A 23,499-nucleotide genomic window follows, 5' to 3' on the forward strand; every position below is an offset into this window, starting at 1 on the left:
ATTAATGACAATTATATATATATATATATATATATATATATATATTATATATATATACACACAACTAGAATGTGTGGCATTTTTAGGGTGGAGAATGCATTTTTTGACTGAAATATTTAACTTAAATGCCTGAATATTTTAATCCAAAAAATGAAAAAAAAACTCCCCCACAAAAAATATATATATATAATTTTTTGGGTGGGGGAGTATATATCTTTTCTTCAAATTAAATTTTTTTCTTGAAATATTGTTTTCCTTGAAAAGATAACATTTTCTCCTAAATACACATTTTTGTTTTCTTTCCCAAAGAAGTATTTTTTGCCTGAAAATGATATTTTTTCTCTCTAAAATTTGAAGATTTTCTGCAAATTAAACTTTTTCATTTTTTATTTCCAAAGTTAAAGTAGGAGCCCCCGCAACCCCTCAGAAATATTTAAAGTTTTTTGCTGAAAGTTTCACAGGAATGTCCTTTTCTTCAAACACCAGTGCGTGGCTTTTATTGTTCTCTCAAAAGTACATGTATTTTACTCCCTCTGAAATATTTTGGGGGATCCTTGCCTTTTTTTTTTTCATTTTATTTTCCAGGTCAGGACATTGATCATCCGGAAGATGATGGAGAGGAGCCAGATTTGAGGCGGCCGGGGTCTCGGATTCAGTGGCCTCCCGGATTATCCTCGCTAATCAGGTGTTCCGGGCCCGTCCAACCGGTAGGAGACCCCGGCGGATGTCACAGGACACACAGGACACACGGGAAAGACTCCGTCTCTCGGGTGGCCCGGGAACGCCTCGGGATCTCCCTGGAAGAGGTGGATGAAGTGGCTGGGGGAATGGAAGTCTGGGCGACCCTGCTAAAGCTACCGCCCCCGTGGTCTGACTGTAGAAATTTGCCGTGACATTTTTCTTGAAAATGTAAATTTTGCCATTTGTAAATGTTCCTTTTTATTGACTTTTCACCAAGGAGTCCGAACAAAAATCAATAATCGTCTTTGCGTCACGTTTGTGAAAGGTCGCCCCCCCGTGTGGAGGGCGTGGAAACCTTTGATCTTTTTGTTGCATAGAAACCAGCGATGGACAATGATCGGCGTCACTGCAGTAAAGTGCACAAAAAACGAAGCGCGACGGGATAACTTTTAAGCCTCTCTAGCGCCGTGTTAGCATTTTAGCTAACGCTTGCTTCACTGGAGTTTAAAAACGATGTGGCCGGCCGCACAGCTTCAACTGTAGCTCGGCGCGTACGCCAGCGTTAGTTTTGCGTTTTTGGGAATGTCGCAAACAGATAACCACGTGGCGCCTGATTGAGAATCGAGAATAGAGATTGGACATTTCCGAGCGTCGCAAATGGCCGCCGCGTCCTCGAGGCTCTCGCTGAAGGTCAATCCACTTCGATTGACAACGGGTCAAAGTTCAGGCGACGCTCTCGTCTTCCTTATCGCCTTTGACATCCGGAGCGGTTCCACCCTGTTCTTCCTCCTCCGCCTCCTCCGATAAAGAGTACATTTGTCTGGAAAGTTCTGCAGGTCCGGCCCGGTGGGCGCCGCACTCCCGGCGGTGGGCGCCCCCGCAGTGGTGGCATTTGTGAAACAGAGCAAAGTCGCCGCCGTCTTTAGGGAAGGGGGGTACGTCGCCGCCACCCGGCGAGGGGGCCGTGCCGTTGGGGAGCCCGTTGGAGGCTTCAGGGGTCCTGGTCCCCAACGCCACCCGGTGGAGGAGGGAGGCCGCCATCTTGAAGCGATTGACCTTGCACTTGGGAGGAGAACAGGCGGCCACCTTGAGAGACGCGTTGGGGTAAGCCAGGGCGGACTCCGACGGGGCGACGGCGCCCCAGGCCACGGCGCCGTCCGCCCCGCTCGGCAGGACGGGTCTCGCCGTCTTCATCATGCCCATGACCTCGTAGCGGAAGCTCGAGATGTCCTGTTTCAGCTCCTGTCACACAAGCATTTTTGGGTTTTGGGTCAGACAATTTCGTAGCCCACTTCTCTTCTGCTCTGTGTTTTATTTTCAGGCTACTGCGCCTCTTTGTCAGATTGTTGTTCAGGACATTTTGTCCCAAGATCTTGGATCTCTCCCTCTCTGACTTTTCCAGAAGGTCAACATCGTGCTTCTTCTTCTTCAGCCTTTTGTGCAGCGCGCTACTGCGACTCTCTTTCCGTATTTCTTTATAAGACCTCTTGTGACGTGATCTCCACCTTTACCTATTTTTCAAGTATTTGAGTCGCAGACTCCGAGTCTGTGCCTCTCTATCGGACTTTTGAGTCACACGGAATCTGCCGACCTAACCCGACTCCTGTTCGATATTAGCGGCCGTTCTCGTTCACCTTAAAGTTGTCTTCCGTCAGGCCCTCCTCCGTCTTGGCGTCTCGGATCATGGCGGCGACGTAGCGCTTGACCAGGTTCCTCAGCACCTCCTGCGCGCGCGCACACACACCCGTCGGAGAGGCAATCAGCAACTTTTCAACTCGGCGCCGCTCGTCTCCGTGGAAACGTCACGGCCCGTTGAGCGGGAGAGCAACGGCGAGGGAGAAGAAAACGATGAGTCCCCCCCCACGGAAATGCACAAATAGAAGTGCGTACCCCACTGAGCGGCGCCATGACTCATCACTAATGTCTTCCAGCGGCAGATGGAAACGCACAAATATAGACACGCACATACAGTACGCACAAATAGTGCAGGGCTCACCTGGTACTGATGGTTTATTCTCAGGTTCTCCGCAGCTCGTTTCTGCACAGGAGACAAACACATTTCCTTTTGTATTGACATCACAAGCGGCGCCTGGAGGTACGAGTGACCCCACTTGGGAGTTATTCCAGATGCGAGCTGTCATTCGGCCAATTCCTTGCTTCGATTGACAAAGGAGAATTTGAAAAGACAATGGATAGGTTTCCGATCACCCGTCACGCCTTGTGACGGGTGCCGAACGTAGGTGTACGGTGACACGTGAATTTTATTTTCTATCGTTAATTTTTCCGTTTGGTGTAAAAGTTACGACGTCGTTTAAAGCAAATGCAAACGTAGCGGACAAAAGCACGTTTGACGCTTTAAGCAGAGCCAGATACTCAGAGAAATTGAAGGACGTCGGCGGGAAAGATCCATCGCGACTGGACTGACGATGCGGAAGGCTACCCTGACGTTACACATCCGATATCGTTAATTATGACGTGAATTCTGGAGCGCATGTCTCCTTGATGAACTATCGGCTTATAAGTCTCTGGAAGCCGGCAATGACTTTGTAAGTGGGTGGGTTCAATATCTACGGCGACGGGTGATCGGTAATCGGTGTGTAATGGCGGCTCGAGTAAGACATTCTCAGAGGTCTACCGATCCACTACTGCGTCCCCGGATCATATCCCGAAAAGATGGCTGCGTTCTCTCCGGTCTTTGCACCTGCATGACCGGTCTTGGAGAAGTGTGGTCACGCGTGGCTGCCCTTCTTTTTGCAGTAAAATTACGGGATAGCAAGACACTTCTAGAAGGGAAGTCTTACTGGTTACCGCCCGCTGCAGTTAAAAATGTAAGTCGATTTTTTTCCTCTTAAAGATTTCTCCGTCATACCTTTGTGTAGAATACACACATTTATTCATTCCCCGTCGCCTCAAGTATTTAATTGAAAACGTTACGTGGTAAGAAGTTATCCGATGAAAATTTATCGTGTCTCTTTGTTGGATCAGGAAGAAATCCTGCTCGGTTGATCGTCGAGAACCATACGTTCCGTCTATCTGTCGACAGTCGCTTAGTTTTACTTCCCCGGTTGACGAGCTTTGGAATATCAAAATACTAGACCTCGTTTGGCCAGATTCAGGGCGGTTAGTACAGCCCCAAACTACGCATGTGTGGCCCATGTCGTCAGACGAAAGGGGCTTTCTTGCTTTGTTGACATAGACGCTAGCTTGCTTCAGACACTCAAAATGGCAGACAAGGGACTCCTGGGACTGTGGTGACGTCATCGGAAACCTATCCATAGAACAGCATCCGTAGCTGCGTTGTTGTAACGCTTTAAGCAACCGATTTTTGAACTACAAACAAAATGTGACTTTTACTTTTCTGGATAACAGTCCTGAAAAACATTTGCGGGCAGTCAAGAGTTGCCACCGGTGGCCATCATCGGATTCCCAGTCGAGCCGTCGGTTACCCCGAGCGTGCCGATGGTGTCGCGGCGCGCGTCGCCGTCCGGCCGGCACACCCGCGTCTTGACCCAGCGGACGAGGTACCAGAAGGACTTGGGGCTGGGGATGATGTTGAAGGGCGGGGGCAGGGTGGCCCCCTCCTCGAAGTAACTCATCCACAGCTTCGTCCTGGCGAACTTCCACTCGATGTCGGCGTGGTCCTGCCGGAAAACGTTTGCGTGGATTTTTTTTTTTTTAACTCTGGGAATGACTTCGCGAGTGGTTCGTTTTTTGTTTCTCACCGCGATGTGCTGGTAGGAGTTGTTCATCATGGCGATCAGCATGTTGAGCAGAACCACCAGAGAGATGATGTTGTACGTGCCGAACATGGTGGCGCCCACGAACTCGGTGAACTGGTGGTCGGGGTCCACGTTGGTCACGTACAAGCTGATCAGGCCGAAGATGGACCAGAACAGAGACTGGAGAGTCTCGAAAAGGCTGAACGAGATGTTTGAAATTATGAAGTCGGGTTGTGACGGGGACGCAGGTCGAAGTTTCTCAACTCACGTGGAGAAGGCGTTGTTCTGCTCCACGCACCGGATGCCCTTGCACTTGTCCCTCTCGTCCGAGGCTTTGGTTTCGTAGTAGAAGTAGAGCTGGTTGAGGCCATTGGCGAAGGCCAGCAGGACCTGTAAGGAGGGGGGTCAGATTTCGCTACTTAATCTGTCTCCGTAATCTACGAGCGGGACAGTGGCGCTACCAGGCAGTAGATGAAGAGGAACTTGAGGATGTCCAGCAGCATACGGCCCAGGGAGATCTGCAGGGGTCCGAGGTGGGAGTTGGCCGTGAAGAGCGAGATGAGACGCAGGGAGCTGAAGATGTTGGCGATGGCGAACACGGCCTCGGCGACCAGCGTGGGGTGCCACATTTCCCACTGGTTCCGTGGCTTACTGCCGCTGTACTGAAAGAAGAAGCGGGACGAGATGCCATCAACCGATGAGAGGAACCTCAACCGTGGACCTGGGCGAGCGCGTACCTTGGTGTAGGCTACGATCTTGAGGGAGATGGTGGCCAGGTACAAAGAGTTCATGACAAAGTCCATCAGGTTCCACCAGTCATGGACGTAATCCTGCAAACCGCCGTCCCACATTTGCTTGATTTCGGCCCAGATGAAGCCTTCAAAAATGCACGGAAAAACGGCGGATGAGGTCATGAGATGAGGGGACGGCTTTGAGCTCGTCATGTTAGGAGGATTTGAAGTTGGAGATGATAATTCCATGAGGTTATGCTGCTGATTATGAAGAGTTTGTCAAATTCGGATATTCTGTGGTTGATTCTCCGTAGTTTGGGGGGTAATGATATAAAACCACAAATTCCGGTTATGAGGTCATGAGATGATGAGGATACAACATCGGATGATGGCAATGGGAGATTTGACATTTGTGATGCTGTGGTGTGAAGATCTCATAAGGTTATGAGGCTGTACTCATGCTAGTTGATGTTAAATTATGAGATTATGAGTTTGTATTCTGAGACTGTGAGGTTGTCATGATTTCATGAAATTATTTAGTCATTTTATTTAGTCATTTTAGGGTATGAGTTCGTGTGATTCTGAGGTGACGGCGTCAACAACAGGATTTTGTGAGGTTGAGAGTTTGTGAGATTAAGACAACATGAGAAAATGAGATTAGGAGTTGTGAGATGGAGTTTATGAAGTATGAAGAATGTGAAGTCACATCATACTTTGTGAAGATATAACATGGGATTATGGCATCATGGGTTATCATACGAGCCTCTCCCAACGTTATCCCGGACTCACCCAGCACCCAAGGCAGGATCATCCACTCCACGGTAGTGGGCGCCGGGCCCTGACGGTCCTGCTCGGTTGTGACGATGTGCTGCGAGGCGAGCAGCAGCAGGAACAAGAAAGTCAGGTAGGACGCGGTGTGGCAGATGAACTTGATGAAGGGTTTGCGGATGAAGAGCCCGTAGCGGCTCTTGGGGGCCGTGAGGTAGCACAGGGCGAACGCCGGGTACAGGAACCCGATGAAGACGCACGTCAGGAACTTGCCGGCCCAGTGGCGCCGCCGCCAGCCTGGGAATTCGTCATACCAGCGCGACGCCAACAGCTGCTGGCAGTTTGGCTGAGCTACAAACTGAAAACACATCAGGACACCGTAACGTTCAATCTGCTGTTTGGCGACCCCTATAGGACTGGAGAGGAACAGTAATGGCCAACACGTAATTTTCAACCAAACCAGTCGATTTTAGTTCAGATCTAGTGGGTGGGAACTTTGTTTATTGCCACCTACTGGACTGGAGTCAAACATTGTGACCCAGCAGGTTGAGATTTTTGCAACCAAACCATCAAGAGTAAGAATAAACCTCAATGCCAATCTCTCCAAGATTGGGAGTAGAGCAGGATAACGTGGTACTTTTTTCCCCACCAGTCAATTTGAGTGCAATTCAGGTGGAAAAACTGTTGTTTTCTGCCCCCTACAGGACTGGAGTGGAAAAGCATCGCCCGGCAGGTTGTGATTTTTCAACCAGTTTGTGCGTTATAGTCCACTTGCACGGCGGCCAAGTGGTGGGTGCACTGACCCGCCAGATCCGGGCTGTGGTGACAAAACCTCAGATGTTTACCGCCACCCACAGGACCGGAGTGGAACACCGCGACTTGGAACGTCGCAATTTGGACGCCTTGGCGGAGGTCTGCTCTTGCCCGAGTAACGTCGTGCTTCGAGATGGCAGAAGGTTGAGAAATGTGCACAAGCACACACAGTGAAGTTGAGCCACAAGATCAGAGCCACAAAGCGTCCACCCGCATCGTCTGGAGCCAGCTCTACAGCCCGGTTACCATGGCAACAAGGGCTCCTAATTCGTGTGTGCGTGAACGCAAGTGGAGTGACTCACATTTCTAGACGTAAAAAAGTCAAAGGAACACAAAAAAAGTCGTGAAGTGAAAAGCCAAAATGTCTCAGCGGTGCCGCGGAAAAAAAAGTGTTTGAAGCGCGACATGTCAGTCACCACGTTTACTCAAAAATTAGGATGGGCTCGAATTATGCGGCGATGATAAAAGGTTATGTTGCGTGAAGTTATGACGACACGTTGTTGGTTTGTGAAATTGGGTGGCTGTTGCTTCACGTTACGGAGTCCTGTTACTATTTTTGATGCCATAAAGATGTGAGATGATGAGGTCACATTGTGGGATTATGAGACCATGGAAGTTGCATATGTATTTATGAGACTTGGTGATGATTTTTGTGCGAGAATATGAGATTCTAATCATGAGAGAGAGGCGCGTGATGCGAATTTACAATCACGTTGTAAAATCCTGACGGGGTTATGAGATCATGAGCGTGTACATTTATGAGGTTGGGACGTTATGACAATATTAGGCGACGCTTAAAATGAGAATATGAGATTAGCATTTAAATTCTGTGCGGTTTGGAAAACGGATGGATGTGCACTGCATGCACTAAAAAGACCGCAAGGCTTTGTTACTGCCCAAAGATGAAAGAGGAAATGTGACAAGTTTGCTGTGACGTCACACCGAAAACTCCCTTTAGTGGTCATCTTCCGCATACATAACAAAATGGACTAGAATAATTAATAATAGAATGAGGTTCCCCAGGTTCTGCTGCGGTAAAAACGGTAGCAGAACATGAGAAAAGATAATGTAAGGCCGGGTTGTCCGCACAGACGTGTGTGCACTTGGCGGAAGCAGTGAAAAAAAAAAAAGATCAAATCAGCGTAAAAAGAGCAGATTATCGCTTGTCTCGTCCCTCGGGGGGCCTCGCTGGGATTGCTTCCATTTGCGTTTGATGGAGTGCAGATGTGCGCCGCATGCGGATGTTGGCGATGGCTCCGTTTTGGGACGTTTCCCTCTTTTTTTTTTAAGGAGCCCTGCAAGGTTGTCGCTTTGATATTCCGTTGCTCTTTTGCGCCCTCACGAATCCGGAGGAGTTGCGCACCCGCTGATGACACGTCGTCGTGAACTCGGAACCTCATAAGCACTTACTTAAGGCTCATATTCTCATATTCTCAAATGGTTTTAACCACACAAATATCGTCAGGACTTTGCGGTGATGGTGGAAAAATGGGGAAGGAAACCGGGGCGGGGGGAAGCAAGGCGGGATTCATCTCAACAAAAGCATTTCTTTAAAAAAAAAAAAAAAACGGAAAAATGCAACACAGCCACACGAAGAAATTTAAATAAAATGAAGTTCTAGAAGGCGGCACGGTGATGTAGGTGGTAAAGCGTTGGCCTCGCAGTTCTGAGGACCCGGGTTCGATCGATTTGATTACTTTGCATAAACTCCCCGTCTCTATGTGCCTAGCTGTGATTGGCTGGCAACCAGTTAGGAGTGTACCCCGCCTGCTGCCCGTTGACACCTGGGATGGGCTCCAGCACTACCCGTGATCCTCCTGAGGATAAGCGGCAAAGAAACTGGATGGATGGAAGCTCCAGAAATACACGTTCAAGGAAAAAAAAAAACGAAAGGCGACTTGCAAAAAATGTGATCCAGACCGGACTGAACAAACCCCGGGAACGAAAACCAGACAACGAGGCACACCTGGACAAGACGTGAGTAACTGGAGAGAGCTGATTGGTTGATACAAGATATTGCGCTCTGATGAGACCAATCAAAAGAGCAGAAGAGACATTACAAAACATGAAAAAAACCAAAAACGATTAGAATCCAAAAGTCCAGAATCCAAGTCAATGAAAAAACAGATTATGATCATAAATAATCAATTTGTATCATCAACCTCATGGCGTCATCATCTCAGATTTTGTAATCTCAATCTCATGAGCTCATAACATGAACGCCTGAAACTGTCATAACAAGACCTCATAATTTTGAAAAATAAAAACCTAAAACTTTGATACACTCAATCTAATGATGTCATAACATCATGAAATGAGAACTTCATGGATTTGTAATAAAACCCCAAACGCACCTGCGCTCACAGCGTCCTCATCTCATATTCTCATGTCGCTTCGACCATACGAAATATTCACTTCATAAAATCAACCTCACGGCATCATAAACTGAGAACTCATCGAATCAATCGCATCACTTGATCTCTCTCGTGATCATAGAAGTGCGAGATTATTTTACAACTCATTATTTCATATTCTCATATCATCCATCATCTCATAAAATCATAACCTCAAAATCTCATCGATAGCAATGGGAATCAATAGCCTTAATCTCATATTGTCATCCGAGCCGTTTCCATTTCCTGCATGCACCCTCAACACAATTTTGTCTCTTTCTGTTTACTTCCTGCACGTGGGGTAAAAATGAATATGAGTATGAATTGAAGTATTTTGAGTTCAGTACGTCGCGGCGGCCTTCACCGGCTTTGCGTTTTAGGTCACGTTTCTCATTGCGCGACATCGGCACGAAACGTTCCACAGCGACGATCCGAGTAATCAATTTGTCTCGCTTCTCCGCCATTTGAGTGTTTTCCAGAAGGTCATCAGCGATCTCCTCGTGACTCACTTTGACATTTTCAATTCTGGCCCAGGCAAAAAGTGTACGCGACTGAGAAAATGCTTTTTATTTGCCCCTGCGAGAGTCCCGGATGATTTACCGCAGAGCAGACCTCAGCGTGCGTCCAGAGACTTTCGCCGTGGCGACGCGTTTTTCGCTTGTGCAGTGGAAGTTTGCGAAATGAATGATGAGGTTATGAGGAAATGAGTTGCTATCATGAGGTGCGAGTTGATGACATCACGAGGCTGTCGTCGTACCTCTTTTTGGTGGTACTTGATGGCCAACTTGAGTCTGGCCAGGTCTCCGTTGCCCTCCTCCTCCAGCAGGTTGACGTCATCTCTGTAGTTGAGGATCATCTCCAGTTCTCGAGAGCTTCTGGTCTGATCCAGGAGGTCCTTGGCGAACTCCTTACACTGCTGAGACAGCTCCTCGTACTCGGACTTGAACTCGTTCTCCACCTGAAACCGGAAAGCCCGCCATTGCTAAAGGCGGTACCTCGGGCTTTCCCTTCTGGCTGTAAAAGCGGGACTCGGACGCGTTCCAGATTGCGGCGGTTACCTTGCTGAGCTCCTGCAGTTCCCAGCTGAGCCTGAAAGCGGTGAGGAAGGGGTCCTCGCTGGAGAGAGCGATGAGGGACGGGCTGGACAGCGCCTTGTAGATGTTGAGACGCGAACGCGAGTGCCGCAGGCTGTCCACGTCCGAGCTGGACACGCACTCCACGCAGTTGCAGCGCACCTACACACACACGTGCAGATTCAAACGTCCAACTTCCATTCCAAGGGTTACCTGTCAATGGACTTTTCCGACACGTCAGTCACTCGTAGAATAATAGCCAATCAGACGGCCGCATTGCCTTAACCCCAGGCTTGCCACGCCCCTGCCGCCATGTTGTCCCACGAGCAATGCTGGTTGTCAGTAGTGTGCGCTTGGAAAAGTTCACCATTGTTTAAATGCACTTGTAGAAAACCGAAGCTAACTCATTTGTTAAGATTACAATGATATTACTCGTGATCTATCCAAGTAAAAAGTACTCACCCTGCTTTACACGCGCAGTACGATTCCACTATTTTATCCCGTCGGATTTTAAAAAGAAGTTTGTCAGGCGTCAAACGTTTTGGCATCGATGGCCACCGTCCTGCAGCCGTCCAAAATCTTAATTCTGTGCACATATCTTTGCGTGAAATAGTTGAGACCTCCCCGTAGAACTCCCTCGAACAAGTCTGACGCATTTGGCAAAAAAACATACTGCAATATTAATCGACTTCAAACATGTTCTTCAGAAGCTTGTGGGACATGGCTAAGGGGGCGGAGCTTAAAATCGCCATCGGAAAGGTCCATTGACCGCCGACGTACTAGAACGGCTCCAGCTACCGCAGACAAATTCCTCGCGTGTTCTGGACATGCTGACCAAATCAAAATGATTCTGATCCTTACCAATGGTTTGACTTGATTTTGCTTTTGATTCAAAGTATTTGCGACTCAAATCCAGCATATCCATAAAACAATTTGATGATTATTTATTGGCTTGTGCAAACTGATGGCAAAAACGTGTTGCCCGCGAGCAACTTTTCCAGCCGTTTGAGCAAATCGAAATGGAAACAGTTCAAGTTACGCCGGGCTCTAAATCGAATCGAAGGTGGGCCAAAGTGCTGACTCCGGGGAGAGGGGGCATGCGGGGGGGGGGGGGGGGGGTTTACACACACCGGCCCCCACCTCGTGCGGTTGCGGCATGGATACGCCCTTCTGCACCAGAAGTTTGATGATCTCGTAGTTGTTGGTGTGCGCTGCCAGGATGATGGGCGTGATGTCGGGCGTGAAGTCCGAGAACTGCTTGTCCAGGAGGATGGGGGGAACCTTTCGGGGACGAGTCGTAACAGGACACTTCATTAGGTACACTTGGGGGGATTTTTTTTTTTTTTTTTTTTTGTTTTTCCCAATTGCTCGCCATCGACCAGGAACTGACAGAATTTCTTCTGGGTTTTAATGATCCCATTCTGAAAACCTTAATTAGCGAGCCCGTTGCTTGCAGCGAGTTCGAGATTGCAATCATAGTTTGTTCTTGCAAAAACTTTTCTCGGGGGTGGGGGAGCTTGTCACATTTTGCTGCATCACCAAAAATTTCCATTGCAAAGCAGGGCCTTTTTCATTATTTTTTCCCCGATCCATAATGCATGAACGCTGATGACAAAATGCCGGCAGTCAGAAGGTGCGAAGCCCACAAAAAGCAGACAATTTGGTCCCGGTCCAAACGATCGACCGCTCTAACGAGCAGGATCCCAATTATTATCTTTGTTAAGGCAGCATTTGTTTTTGCATTCGATCTCATCAGATGGCGTCCCTGGTAAATGGCTCTGCGGATTTAACTTTTAAATACACATGTTGTAGAACTGAAAATGAATCCGTTGCATTTTTCACGCAGTTGTTCCGGTTTTGTGATAAAAATGTCTGAAACGCTTTTTCAAAAAGTGTTTTTTAGACCGTCTTCACACCTCGCCGGCGGGGTCAATACGGCCGTTATTCCCGCGACATCTGGCAAGAACACACGTCCGCTCGCCGCCGCCGCGGCAGGACCACTTAAGCGGCGTTTTATCAGATGGAAGGTGAAAAGGGGGCGAGCGGGAAAGCGTCGGTGAGCTTAATCTGTGCGGCGGATACAAGTGTAAGTTGAGATCGTGACCGAGAGCGACGACGCGGCGGAGGATAGACGACCTGAACCGGCTTTTAGACAACTTTTAAAGGCGGAGTCGGCGCTTCCATCCGCTGCCCCCGCAGGGAAATTTGCTCCTGCGGCTACGTTGAGTTCGCATCATTGAAAAAGCGCCAGCCAAAGTGCATTTTTTCATTATTTATTCATTTTTTTTAATTCATCTGTGCATTTGAGGTCATGACATTTTGCTTGTAACCTTTTTATCTTGTGCGACTTAATAAATACATTTTATATGAGAAAGAAATCATACAAGTTTTCATCAAATGTGACCATTATTTTTATGAAATATTTCGTCGGGTTGAGAATAATGCATTTTATATTCACTAACCTTTTTCCTTTGTGCAATAAAATCTACACTTATAGAAAACAATAATGGGGATGTATAAATAAAAAAAATATATATTTTTTTCAGGTAAGTATTATGTAGGAATTATTCATGCTCTAAATTTTTATTCCCTGGAAATAATTACACTTGAAAAACAAACAACTAGATTGAATAAATATAGTTTTTATTTGAAGTTTTGATTTGGAAAAATTTCCTCATGGTGGAATAAATAATAATAATAATATAATTATAATAATAATAATAAATAAATATATATATATATATATATATATATATTTACAAATAGTCAAATATTACATTTTACATTTTAAAAAGTTCTATTTGGCAAAGCATTATTTTTAACTATTAAATTACACGTGGAGAAAATGTTTACATAGCAATAAGATACAAATATTATTTTACAAAGAATAACAATAGCTGGGATTGGCTTAAACACTCTAGCATCATTTGTGAGGATAAGTGACTGAGAAAATGGATGGATGGATGGATGGACAAAAAGAATTATTTTCATGAAATGTAACCATTATTTTTATAAAATATTTCATCGGGGTGAGAATACTACATTTTATATTCACTAACCTATTTCCTACACGGAAAAAAAATCTACACTTATAGAAAACAATAATGGGGATGTATAAAGAAATGTTTTTTTAGGTAATATATAGGAATTATTATTCATGTTCAAAATTTTTATTCACTGCAAATAATTACACTTGAAAAACAAACAACTAGGATGAATAAATGTAGCTTTTATTCAAAGTTTTGATTTTGAAATATTTCCTCATGGTGGAATTAATAAATAATAATAAATAATAATTATTTATTATATATATATTATTTTTTAACAAATTGTTAAATGTTACATTTTACATTTGAAAAAAATCCCATTTGTCAAAGCATTATTTTTAACTATTAAATTACACATGGAGAAAATGTTTACATAGCAAGAAGATACAAATATTATTTTACGGAGAAAAAAGATAGCTGGGATTGGTTTAAGCACTCTTGCAAGATTTGTGAGGATAAGTGACTCAGAAAATGGAAAGATGGATGGATGGACAAAGAAAAGAATGACACTCAGGGTGAAAACAATACAAATATATTATTATTAATGGTGGGATATATTTCATGAGAATTCTTTGTTATGAAAACACTTCCCTTTTAATTGCTTTGTATCCCGAGCATGAAATACCTCAGCCTCTTTTTTTTTCTGTCAGCCTGCTTTTTATAAGAAATTTAAAATGAAAAATGGCACGCATCCCACCATTGAATGAAAAGAATGTTTTTCCTTTTTTCCCCCCAATGACCCAATTTAGTGTGGAAATGTTTCCCTTACGATGAAATTTATGACGGCCGGCGGCGCTTTTAAAATGGAAAAACTGGTCCGCTACCAGCCACTTAGCAGGCGGATAAGCAGGAAAAACGTGGCATGATTAAATCATAAGTCAAACAGACAGCAAACAAATATTTGGTGATTCATCTCAAAAGTCTTGGCAGGCACTTGTTGCCGGGCAGAATTGGCGGAGGCCATTCATTGGGCAGAGCTGCAAAGCCCAGAAAGGGCTGGAAAGCGTTGGCCTCACAGTTCTTAGGTCCCTGGTTTGATCCCGAACAAGCCTGTGTATTGTTTGCATGTTCTCCCCGTGTCTGCGTGGCGTTTTCTCCAGGTAGGCACTCCGGTTTTCTCCCACATCCCAAAAACACGCAACGTTAATTGGACACTCTAAATTGCCCGTAGGTGTGATTGGAAGTGCCCTCTGATTGGCTGGTAACCAGTTCAGGGTGTACCCGATGACAGCCGGGATAGGCTTTAGCACCCCCACCCCCAGCCCTCGTGAGGATAAGCGGCTAAGAAAATGGATGGATGGATCTACAATCCCATTTGGTCATTTTATCCCTTTTCAACCGGATCCGGCACAAGGTGGTTGCAGCAGCAAACGTCCCGAAAATTCTCAAGAGGTCTTCCTCAAAACCAGCGGCCCTTACTGCGTCGTGTCAGGACAAGAACCTGACTTATTTGGAACGTGGCAAGGTGCTGACAACTTTTCAAAACTCTCTGCAATCCTATTCAGTTTTTGACTGAATCCAGCACAAAGTGGCCGAGGAAGCAAACGTCAGCAGCCGTTTCCACCGACCGTGTCCGGGGGAAAGAACCAAAACTACTCTTTTGAGCGCGTTCGTTTCCATGGGCTGTTTTTAAGCGCTCAATTCCCAGCCTGCGCGATATGAATCCGGCGCAAACAAACGGCTTGACATCTTGCTAATAAAGCAAAAACAACAGAAGCGGCAGATGGTTGCAGAGACAGACGTCGACTCTCATCAATGCGGCGGGCCAGGACCGCGTTGATCTATTTTACTGGCGCGCACGCCTGTTTAGCGTCCAGAGGAAATGTTCTGGCGGGGAGATCACACGGCAAATGTCTGGCCGCCTCAAAGCCGAGCGCGCTCTCTTTTGTCTCTGCGTTCTTTTTTTTTTTTTAATTCCATTCAGGACCACAATGCTTCAAAAAGAACATTTAGAGCTGAAATGGGTCTCCGCCGACGACGGAGGGATTGAGAGACGGAAAAACGTGCGAGCGGCACACGTGCGGCAGATAAGAAACACGCATGGGATATTTTTTTTTTTTTTTGGAAAGCATGACGATACCTCATACGCCGCCAGCTGTTTTTCAAAGCCGAATAACCTGCTTTTCTAATCGTTTTATAACGTTTTGACTGATCTCTTGAGACCGACGCAAGATTCTGTTCTGCGAATATAAGCAGTGAAGCCACCAAAAGAAAGAATAGACTTTCCGCTTTCACCCAAAAAATATTGTTTTTTTTTTTTTTAGTTTTGAGGGTGCCTCCATTGTCCCTCTTGCCAGAGACCCCCATGGGTTCTAGAAACCCTTCTGCATCCGAACCTAGCGCCAACCATTGAATTAAAGCCTCAAATCCCGATACCGTTCAAATTCTTTTGATTCTATTTCGTGGCGTCCGCGGTCGGGATCGACGCCCACCTGCATGCCGCCGCTGGGCTTCTTGTGGTTGAGCAGCAGCTCGACGGCGCCCACCACCTCCTTGCGGATGGCGTGCAGCAGGGCGTCGCCCACGTAGACGCTGAAGCTCAGCAGCAGCTCGATGATCTCCAGGTTCTCGTTCTCGATGGCGATGAGCAGCGCCGTGCGACCCAGCGGGTCGATGCAGTTGATGTTGATCTTGAAGTAGATCTCGGCCTCCTGGAAGGCGACCGATAGTGTACTGGGTTAGGACCACTCTGATTTTTAATAGGCTGCACGACCGGAAAGGTTCAAGGTAGCTGAGATTGTAAAAATGGCCCCTCAAACTGTCATGAGGAAGACCCTTGTGCCTCACCTGGAGGGCCTGCTTGACGCTGGCATAATCTCCCTTCTCCACGGCTCCCAGGTAGGCCTTCTCCAATGCCGACAGCTCCGACTCGGCCCGCACTATCCTCAGCGGGATGCGGTCGCGAAACGACGAGCTGTCCGAGCGCCGGTAGTACAGCTGGGACATGGCCCCGTTCCGGGACCCTCGCCGACACCCGCTAACGGATGCTAACAGCTGGTGCCAGGCCGGAGAGTGTCTACCTAAGGCCAAATAAAAAACAATAACTGATTGATCGCATTTGACTGTTGTGATAAACCTCAAGCTACAGGGAACCAAGCGTCCCAGTCCCATCTAAAGTTCTAGGAAATATTAGTTCTTGACACCTAGCAGTTCTGGGAAATGAAAGGGTCAGAACAACAAAAGTTTGTTTTGATTGTGCCAGTTCCACAAAACAGTTCTTGGAACTTTAGGCGGAAATGCATCAAATGCATCAATTGAAACCGAACACATCGTACTCCAAGAACCAGATAAAAAAACTGAAAGTTCATAAAACTTTGGGTGGATGAGATTGTTGTCAAAATCCTTGAAATTTTAAATGGAAATACATACATGAGAGAAAAGGGGTCCACGGATCAAGTTAAAGAAGTTAAAGTTTCAGGAAACTGTCATTCATAGTTGCTGGAAATAATTGGATTCAAGAATCAAACACAAGATCTCAAAGAACTATCACAAAAAAAGTCAGTAATTTTTCTCTGTTGATGTTTGTACTTCCTGAAAATAAACATCCAAAAGTCTGATAAAATAATGAAATGATCCAGGAACATTTGCTAGAAATGCTAGCGAATAGCTTAGCGGCGCAAAGTCCAACCAGGAAATACAAAATGGGGGAAGACAATAAAGGTTAGCTTAAAAAAAAAAAAGAAAAGTCAAATTGTGCAGAAAAAGAAGTGAACAAACTTTTAAAATATCATAATAAGAAAACACGTTGGATTGTATTTGCTACATCGATATCCAGAAATTTGCCATAAGAAGGCAGTCCCACAAAGCCGAGTGCTTCCTCTTAATCCTTTTTGGTCCATGTCAACAATTGAACTGGCAAGCTAATTCCAATTAGAGGCGCTAGTAATGGCATTAGCGTTAGCCGCCGGAGGCCGCGGGGCAGGGCGCTGATTGACAGCCGGGCCCAGTTCGGCCCGACGTAAACGTCGTTAAGTTTGTTAATTGACTGACAGCGGCTGCGGTTGCCTGGCGACCGCCGCTAAAAAAGCAAAGTTGCTTCGAGCACGTTTGGGTCGTCGCTGCTGCCGTCGTCGTTGTTGCCCTCCCCGGTGGCAAAGTGTCCTAACAAGGAAATGTCTGCGAGGGTAATAAAAGTCTCGGAATCGACAACATCTAGAAAACAAGCGAGTGCATTGCGGGCGCCTTAAACGGCAACAAAAGTGCCACTGTTTTTGTGTTTTGCGTGTGTGTGAGAAGCCTCCTGTCTCTGAAACAGGATTTGTGTCGACAGAAACGTATCTTTTGCTAAAAAAATCAATCCGTGTGGATTGTTCTCAGAAGAACAACATCAATTGACCCCTAATTGGAATCCGATTGGAAACCACCAGTGTCATTTTCAGCTAAAGCTTCTAAAAACCTAGAGTTCTTGAGTCTTGTGTTTCCAGTTAATAAAAAAAAAAAAAACAAAAAAAACTTTTGTTTTAGCTCCCTTGAATAGCACCAAGAAGTAAATCTGCATGAAATATTTGGTGGAAACTGGCATTGGTTAGCTTTAGGGCTATGATTACTTCCTGGAACTAAGAGGTATTGTTTTTTCAGCTCTAATCCCTTTTTTACTTCTCTGATTCTTTGACCGATCCCACCCCACAGAAACTACAAGTGTTGAATCCTGAACAGTCCAGTGAACTTTTGGTGGGAATGATTTGTTTTGATTCTTTCCCTTTGTTTTTTTTTTTTTTTTTTTTTTTCAGGGAGTCCAAATGTTAAGACCTAAAGATCCCTGGAACTTGAATTGGAAATGTGAACTTTTAGCGTTGGTTTACCAAATCTGTAAAGTTGCAGGGACTTGTACCTCTTCGCCTTTGTAGAGTTTTATGAAATAACAAAAAAGAATCAGATGACCGATGTAAAAGTTCCTTGAACTTTTGTTGGTGGTGGTGGAAATACGACTGTCGTAAACAGACTCAGACCAGAGACGCACAGTCGATTGTCTTTGTTAGTTCCAACAACTTTTACAGCTTGACGCTTGTAATTCCTGAAGGGGGGGGTCTGTGGATCTCATTTTTGCTACTGTTAGCTGTCAGTAAAAAATACCACAAAGGTGCCAGGAAGCAATTGTGACTTCAGTCTACTCTTAATCTAATTGAATACCATGAATTTACTGGATTTATTTCTCATCATTCTTGAAAAGTGTGCTGACTCCACATCGGATTCAAAATTTGTCCAAAACGATCGATGCAAATGCTGCGTGTGCAATTGGACACAGCCGACCTTTTCCCCGTAGCATAATGATATTAATGCACTTATGGCAGACACGCTGTGGAGAAACGGCGCTGCGCGTTACCGCAGTATCTGCATTGTTTCATCCTGCAGACCCCCCCCCCCCCCCCAATCCATCCCTCTGGTGGAAAGGGTCTACCTCCACAAATAATCATGACACTTTACTGGGCTCACTGTGGAATTATGCAAACAGCTGCTGCAGTCAAGATGGAAGAAAAACACAAATCATAAAAATGCCCATTTTTTTTTTATTTGTCAAAGTTGTCCACGCGTGCGCGTGTGCCACTTTGTTTATGCGCATTTTTTTTTTTTTTTTAATGGCACGTGTCACCATGAGAGTAAATTAAGCAGAATCGTAGCCACGAGAAGGAGATGGATGAGGAGGGGGGGGCACCCACCGTGAAGATGTTGCACATGGAAACTTCGTCCAGGAGCAGATCTATAGCCACTGCGAGGACGTCTTTTAACGCGGCGTCGCTCACGCGCCCGCGCATCGCCGCCTCGTCCTCATGGTCTTCAGGCACTTGGACGGGAGTAGCGAACACGTTCGCCGACGCGTCCGCCAACTCCGCCGGACCTCCGCGCCTCGATCGCGGACGACTTTGGATGGGGAAGCGCAGGGGAAACGCAGAGAGCTGGAGAGAGAGAGAGAGAGAGAGAGAGAGAGAGAGACAGAGAGATAGAGAGAGAGAGAGAGAGAGAGAGACAGAGAGAGAGAGAGAGAGAGAGAGAGAGAGAGAGAGAGAGAGAGAGACGCAGTGCCCACCTCAACCCTCTCTAAGTGCGCCTGTCAGCGTCGCAGCCACTTGTTGCCAGGAAGAAGGCAACGATTGGAACACTTTGTGATGATCTGCTCTTGAGTACTCACCAATACCAAGACCGGGTACTGATACTGCGGTGAACGAAAACCCTTCTGATGATGACGACGATGATGAATTCAATTGATATTGCGCTCCTCCCTCTGGGGTGGGCTCCTTTCTCACCGGGGGGACCGTGTGATGTCATTAAAAAGTCATTGGTCGTCCTTTTTTGTTTGTTTGTTTGTTTGTTTTTTTGTTGTTTCAGTAGTCGATAGGGGTGTCTGAAAAGTCAGTCTGTTGAAAAAAAGTGACTCGGCTTTCGCGAACTACCTCCGCTTTGTTCACATTTGCAAAAACGAGCCAAAATAATTGGCAGAGGTCTTGAGGAGAGATGCTAAAACGGATGCCTGTTCGATGTGACCTCGGGCAAGGCGTCAAATCAATCGGATTGCTTGTTGTGGGGAGCCTGAAGGGAACAGCAATCGTTCCAGTTCCCTTGGGATCCTCGGGCATCGTTTGAACTGGGGTTTAAAATAGTGCTGTTGATGCTCGTGGAAAAGTACAGAGAAGGTCAGAAGGAGCTACATTGTGTTTTTGTAGATCGAGAGAAGGCTAATGAGAGAGTACCAAGAGATGAACTGTGGTACTGCATGCGTAATTCGGGTGTGGCGGAGAAATATGTTAGAATAGTAGAAGACGTGTATGTGGGCAGCAGAAGAGCGGTGAGATGTGCTGTAGGTGTGTCAGAAGAATTTAAGGTGGAGGTGGGACTGCATCAGGGATCCGCTCTGAGCCCCTTCCTGTTTGCGGTGGTAATGGATAGGCTGACAGATGAGGTTAGACTGGAATCCCCTTGGACCATGATGTTCGCAGATGATATTGTGATCTGCAGTGAAAGCAGAGAGCAGGCGGAGGAACAATTAGAAAGATGGAGGTACGCACTGGAAAGGAGAGGAAGGAAGATTAGCCGAAGTAAAACGGAATATATGTGCGTGAATGAGAGGGGCAGAGGAGGAAGAGTGAAGCTCCAGGGAGAAGAGATGGCGAGGGTGGGTGACTTCAAATACTTGGGGACAACAATACAGAGCGATGGTGACTGTGGTAAGGAAGTGACGAAACGGGTCCAAGCGGGGTGGAGCAGTCAGCGGAAGGTGTCTGGTGTTTTATGTGACAGAAGAGAATCCACCAGGATGACGGGCAAAGTTTATAAAACAGTGGTGAGGCTGGTCATGATGGACGGATTAGAGACCGTGGCAAGCAGAACTTGAGGTAGCAGAAATGAAGATGTTGAGGTTCTCGCTCGGCGTGAGCAGGTCGGATAGGATTAGAAATGAGCTCATTAGAGGGACGGCATAAATTGGATGTTTTGGAGACAAGGTTCGAGAGAGCAGACTCCGGTGGCTTGGACATGTCCAGAGGTGAGAGAGTGAGGAAATTGGTAGGAGGGTGGTAAGGGATGGAGCTACCGGGGAAGAGACCAAAGAAAAGGTTGATGGATGTTGTGAGGGAGGACATGAGGACCGTGGGTGTTAGAGAGGAGGATCTACGAGATAGGCTTAGATGGGAAAAGATGACATGCTATGGCGACCCCTAAATGGACAAGCCGAAAGAAAAAGAAGAAGTTGTTATGGTGGTGACACATTTTTTTTTTTATATAAAGAGCTATGGATACTCTTTGACCAGTCAGGTAGTTTTTCAATATCAGTAGTATTGAGCAATAATCCTTCTGAATTGCTTTGGCCATCTTTGTGTCCCAATTTGACCATCTTGTGATGTTTATCGATACAGCAGAGTAGCTTGTCAGATCGCATATAAAAATTTCCAAAATGCTTGTATTGATATTAAAAAAAAAAAAAACAATCCTGTAAAAGTCTGCAAAAGTCCTGGTTTGCTCACGCTCATCCATCACTGAAAAGAAAGCGTTCTTGCTCCCACTCTGTCAAATTCCAATCATCGCTCAACACCAAATGTCATCCTCGCGCCCATTTGTTGTCAGTGATTTATTTTGGCGCGGGATTCACCGTCCGCCTGGCACGCAACGACGCATTCGCTGTCGCCTGCCGTGTTTACAGTCTGCGGGCGGACCAGACCAGAGGATGAGAGTAAAACAGTTCAAGATCAAAACTTTGCAGCGGAGTTCGGAGAGCTTCGCGTTTTGCGTGTCGAGCGCTGCCCGCTTGCCGTGCCAAAAACCCGCAAATTTCATAGCCTTTCATCGCACGTTTATCCATCTAGAACGGTGCTGCCTTGAGATATGAGTTTAATGTGTTCCAAAACCACGCTCACGACTCAAAACACTCAAATCATACTTCCCCCATGGACACGAACGGAAATGGCGTTAATCCCTTTCAGCGTCCCCAAAACTAAAATAGCGTTCCGTAATATTCTTTATAAAAACATACTGTAACGGAATAATTAATTATTGAGGTGGTCTGGATGAGCCATCGTCTTTATGGTTGGTTACAGGAGTAAGTCTGCCGGAACATGCAAAAGACGGACAGTGAACGATAAAGTGCCGAGCATCAATCCCTGCGTAACGCTGTAGTTGGCATTAACAACGCTCAAAGGTCACATCGCCACGAATTACGCAATTTTTCTTGCGTAGGTAAGTTGTAAACTAGGAAAATGCAAAGCCTTTCCCAGTAATACATATTTCAAAGCGTTCTCGCAGTATAGGCGATAACACCATTAGCGAAGTTTTTGTGTCCATCATCGGTCACATTTGTGAGGATGGTCTCAGTAGGGGGATCTGCCCAGATTTTGGACTAAAATAGATCAAATGGATTGCAAGAGGCATTTTCTTGCGGACCCCTCAAAGAAGTTGAGTGAGTAAGAACCAACAAAGCGGCTTCAGTGGACTCAAGGAAATGAATCATGTCAGAAAAAAAGTCATTTGTGAACTCCTGATTGCTCCTAGCGGTGAATCACGTCCATGATAATCAATAGTCAATTATGTTAAACTTATATCAATAATACACAAGCAGCTTTGCATAAGGTCGCTCGCCTCATGGGAGTTATTTGCGTTCTCATAACAGCCGATATGTGTGCGCACGTGTGTGTAGCTGGAAGAAGAAAAAAAAAATCACGATTGATTCTAAAAATAGCCCCGAAGCTAATTCTTCTCCCGTAAAAGGCGATTGATCGCGGCGCAAATTTAAACAAGCGACGTTGTTTGCTCGACCCGCTTTTTGTGACGCTGCCTCGAAAAATTGAGCTCGGGCGTCGGGGTGGGACGGGATTTTCCAGGGAATCGGTACCGCACGCTTCATTTCAAAACGTGGATTTATCATGACTACTGATTAACCCAACCATCCATTTTCTTGGCCGCTTATCCTCACCAGGGTTCGTGCTGGAGACTATGCAAGCTGTCAACGGGCAGGAGGCAGGCCGGGTACACCCTGAACTGGTCGCCAGCCAATCGCAGGGCACATAGAGACAGACAACAGTCGCACTCGCAATCACACCTTGGGGCAATTTAGAGTGTCCGATTAATGTTGCATGTTTTTGGGATGTGGGAGGAAAGCGGAGTGCCCACCTGGAGAAAACCCACGCAGGCACGGTGAGAACATGCAAACTCCACCCTCCACCTCAGAACTGTGAGATAGAACAGAGCTTTATCTTTAAAACTATTAGCTGACAACTAGTTGAGGGTGTACCCCACCTCTTGCCCGGAGATAGCCAGGACAGGCTCCAGCACTCCAGTGATCCTTATGAGGATAAGCGGCCCATAAAACGGATGGATAGTTGAGAAGTAATACGTGCTGTACTGAATTGGACATTTTTTTTAAAGCATTGTAACATCACGAATAATTTTGAATATTGCACAATTTTTTTTAAAACTACCTTATTAAAAATTCTATTAAAATGTATTACACATAAATTATAGCTCCATTAATATTTTAAAATGAAACAGTACAGTATAGTACTTGAAATGTTGAAAAAAAAATGTAAAAATGAAAATAAATGAATAGTGAAAACAGAACAGTGAACGAGAACAGCAGCAAGAATATTCAGCAACATGATTTTCACACCAAAAATACAAAATCATCACTAAATAAATCCATATGCTGTAGAAGCAGTTTACAAGCGTCTTTTCTTTGGGGCGGGGGCAAGCAGTGGGGGTGGGGCTGGGGGGGTCTTATCTGCGTCCTTCGCTCTCACTGTCGCAGGTTGAAGCCCCTCACGTTGAAAGAGTTGACGTCCTGAGGTTGCGCT

The 23,499-nt window shown here is 46.0% G+C and overlaps 1 protein-coding gene across 2 annotated transcripts; it reads right to left on the reverse strand.

Annotated features, from left to right (window-relative positions):
• Window positions 1–1,385: 1,385 nt before the first annotated feature.
• LOC133491693 (short transient receptor potential channel 4-like) lies at window positions 1,386–19,096 on the reverse strand. 2 transcript variants are annotated; one of them, XM_061803179.1, is made up of 15 exons: window positions 18,883–19,096; window positions 16,013–16,241; window positions 15,658–15,876; window positions 11,319–11,459; window positions 10,164–10,340; window positions 9,863–10,063; window positions 5,921–6,257; window positions 5,138–5,277; window positions 4,862–5,062; window positions 4,669–4,790; window positions 4,404–4,599; window positions 4,128–4,322; window positions 2,678–2,719; window positions 2,316–2,405; window positions 1,386–1,923 (listed from the first exon to the last, which is right to left on the reverse strand). In XM_061803179.1, the coding sequence occupies exons 2-15, from the start codon at window positions 16,169–16,171 to the stop codon at window positions 1,405–1,407; spliced, it is 2,739 nt and encodes a 912-aa protein (XP_061659163.1). In that variant the 5' UTR covers window positions 16,172–16,241; window positions 18,883–19,096; the 3' UTR covers window positions 1,386–1,404. The 2 variants fall into 2 exon arrangements, with proteins under 2 accessions (XP_061659163.1, XP_061659162.1); XM_061803178.1 differs by having other exon boundaries at window positions 16,013–16,245.
• Between the last annotated feature and the right edge of the window lie 4,403 nt (window positions 19,097–23,499).

The sequence above is a fragment of the Syngnathoides biaculeatus genome, chromosome 18, assembly GCF_019802595.1.
Source record: "Syngnathoides biaculeatus isolate LvHL_M chromosome 18, ASM1980259v1, whole genome shotgun sequence".
Taxonomy (NCBI): domain Eukaryota; kingdom Metazoa; phylum Chordata; class Actinopteri; order Syngnathiformes; family Syngnathidae; genus Syngnathoides; species Syngnathoides biaculeatus.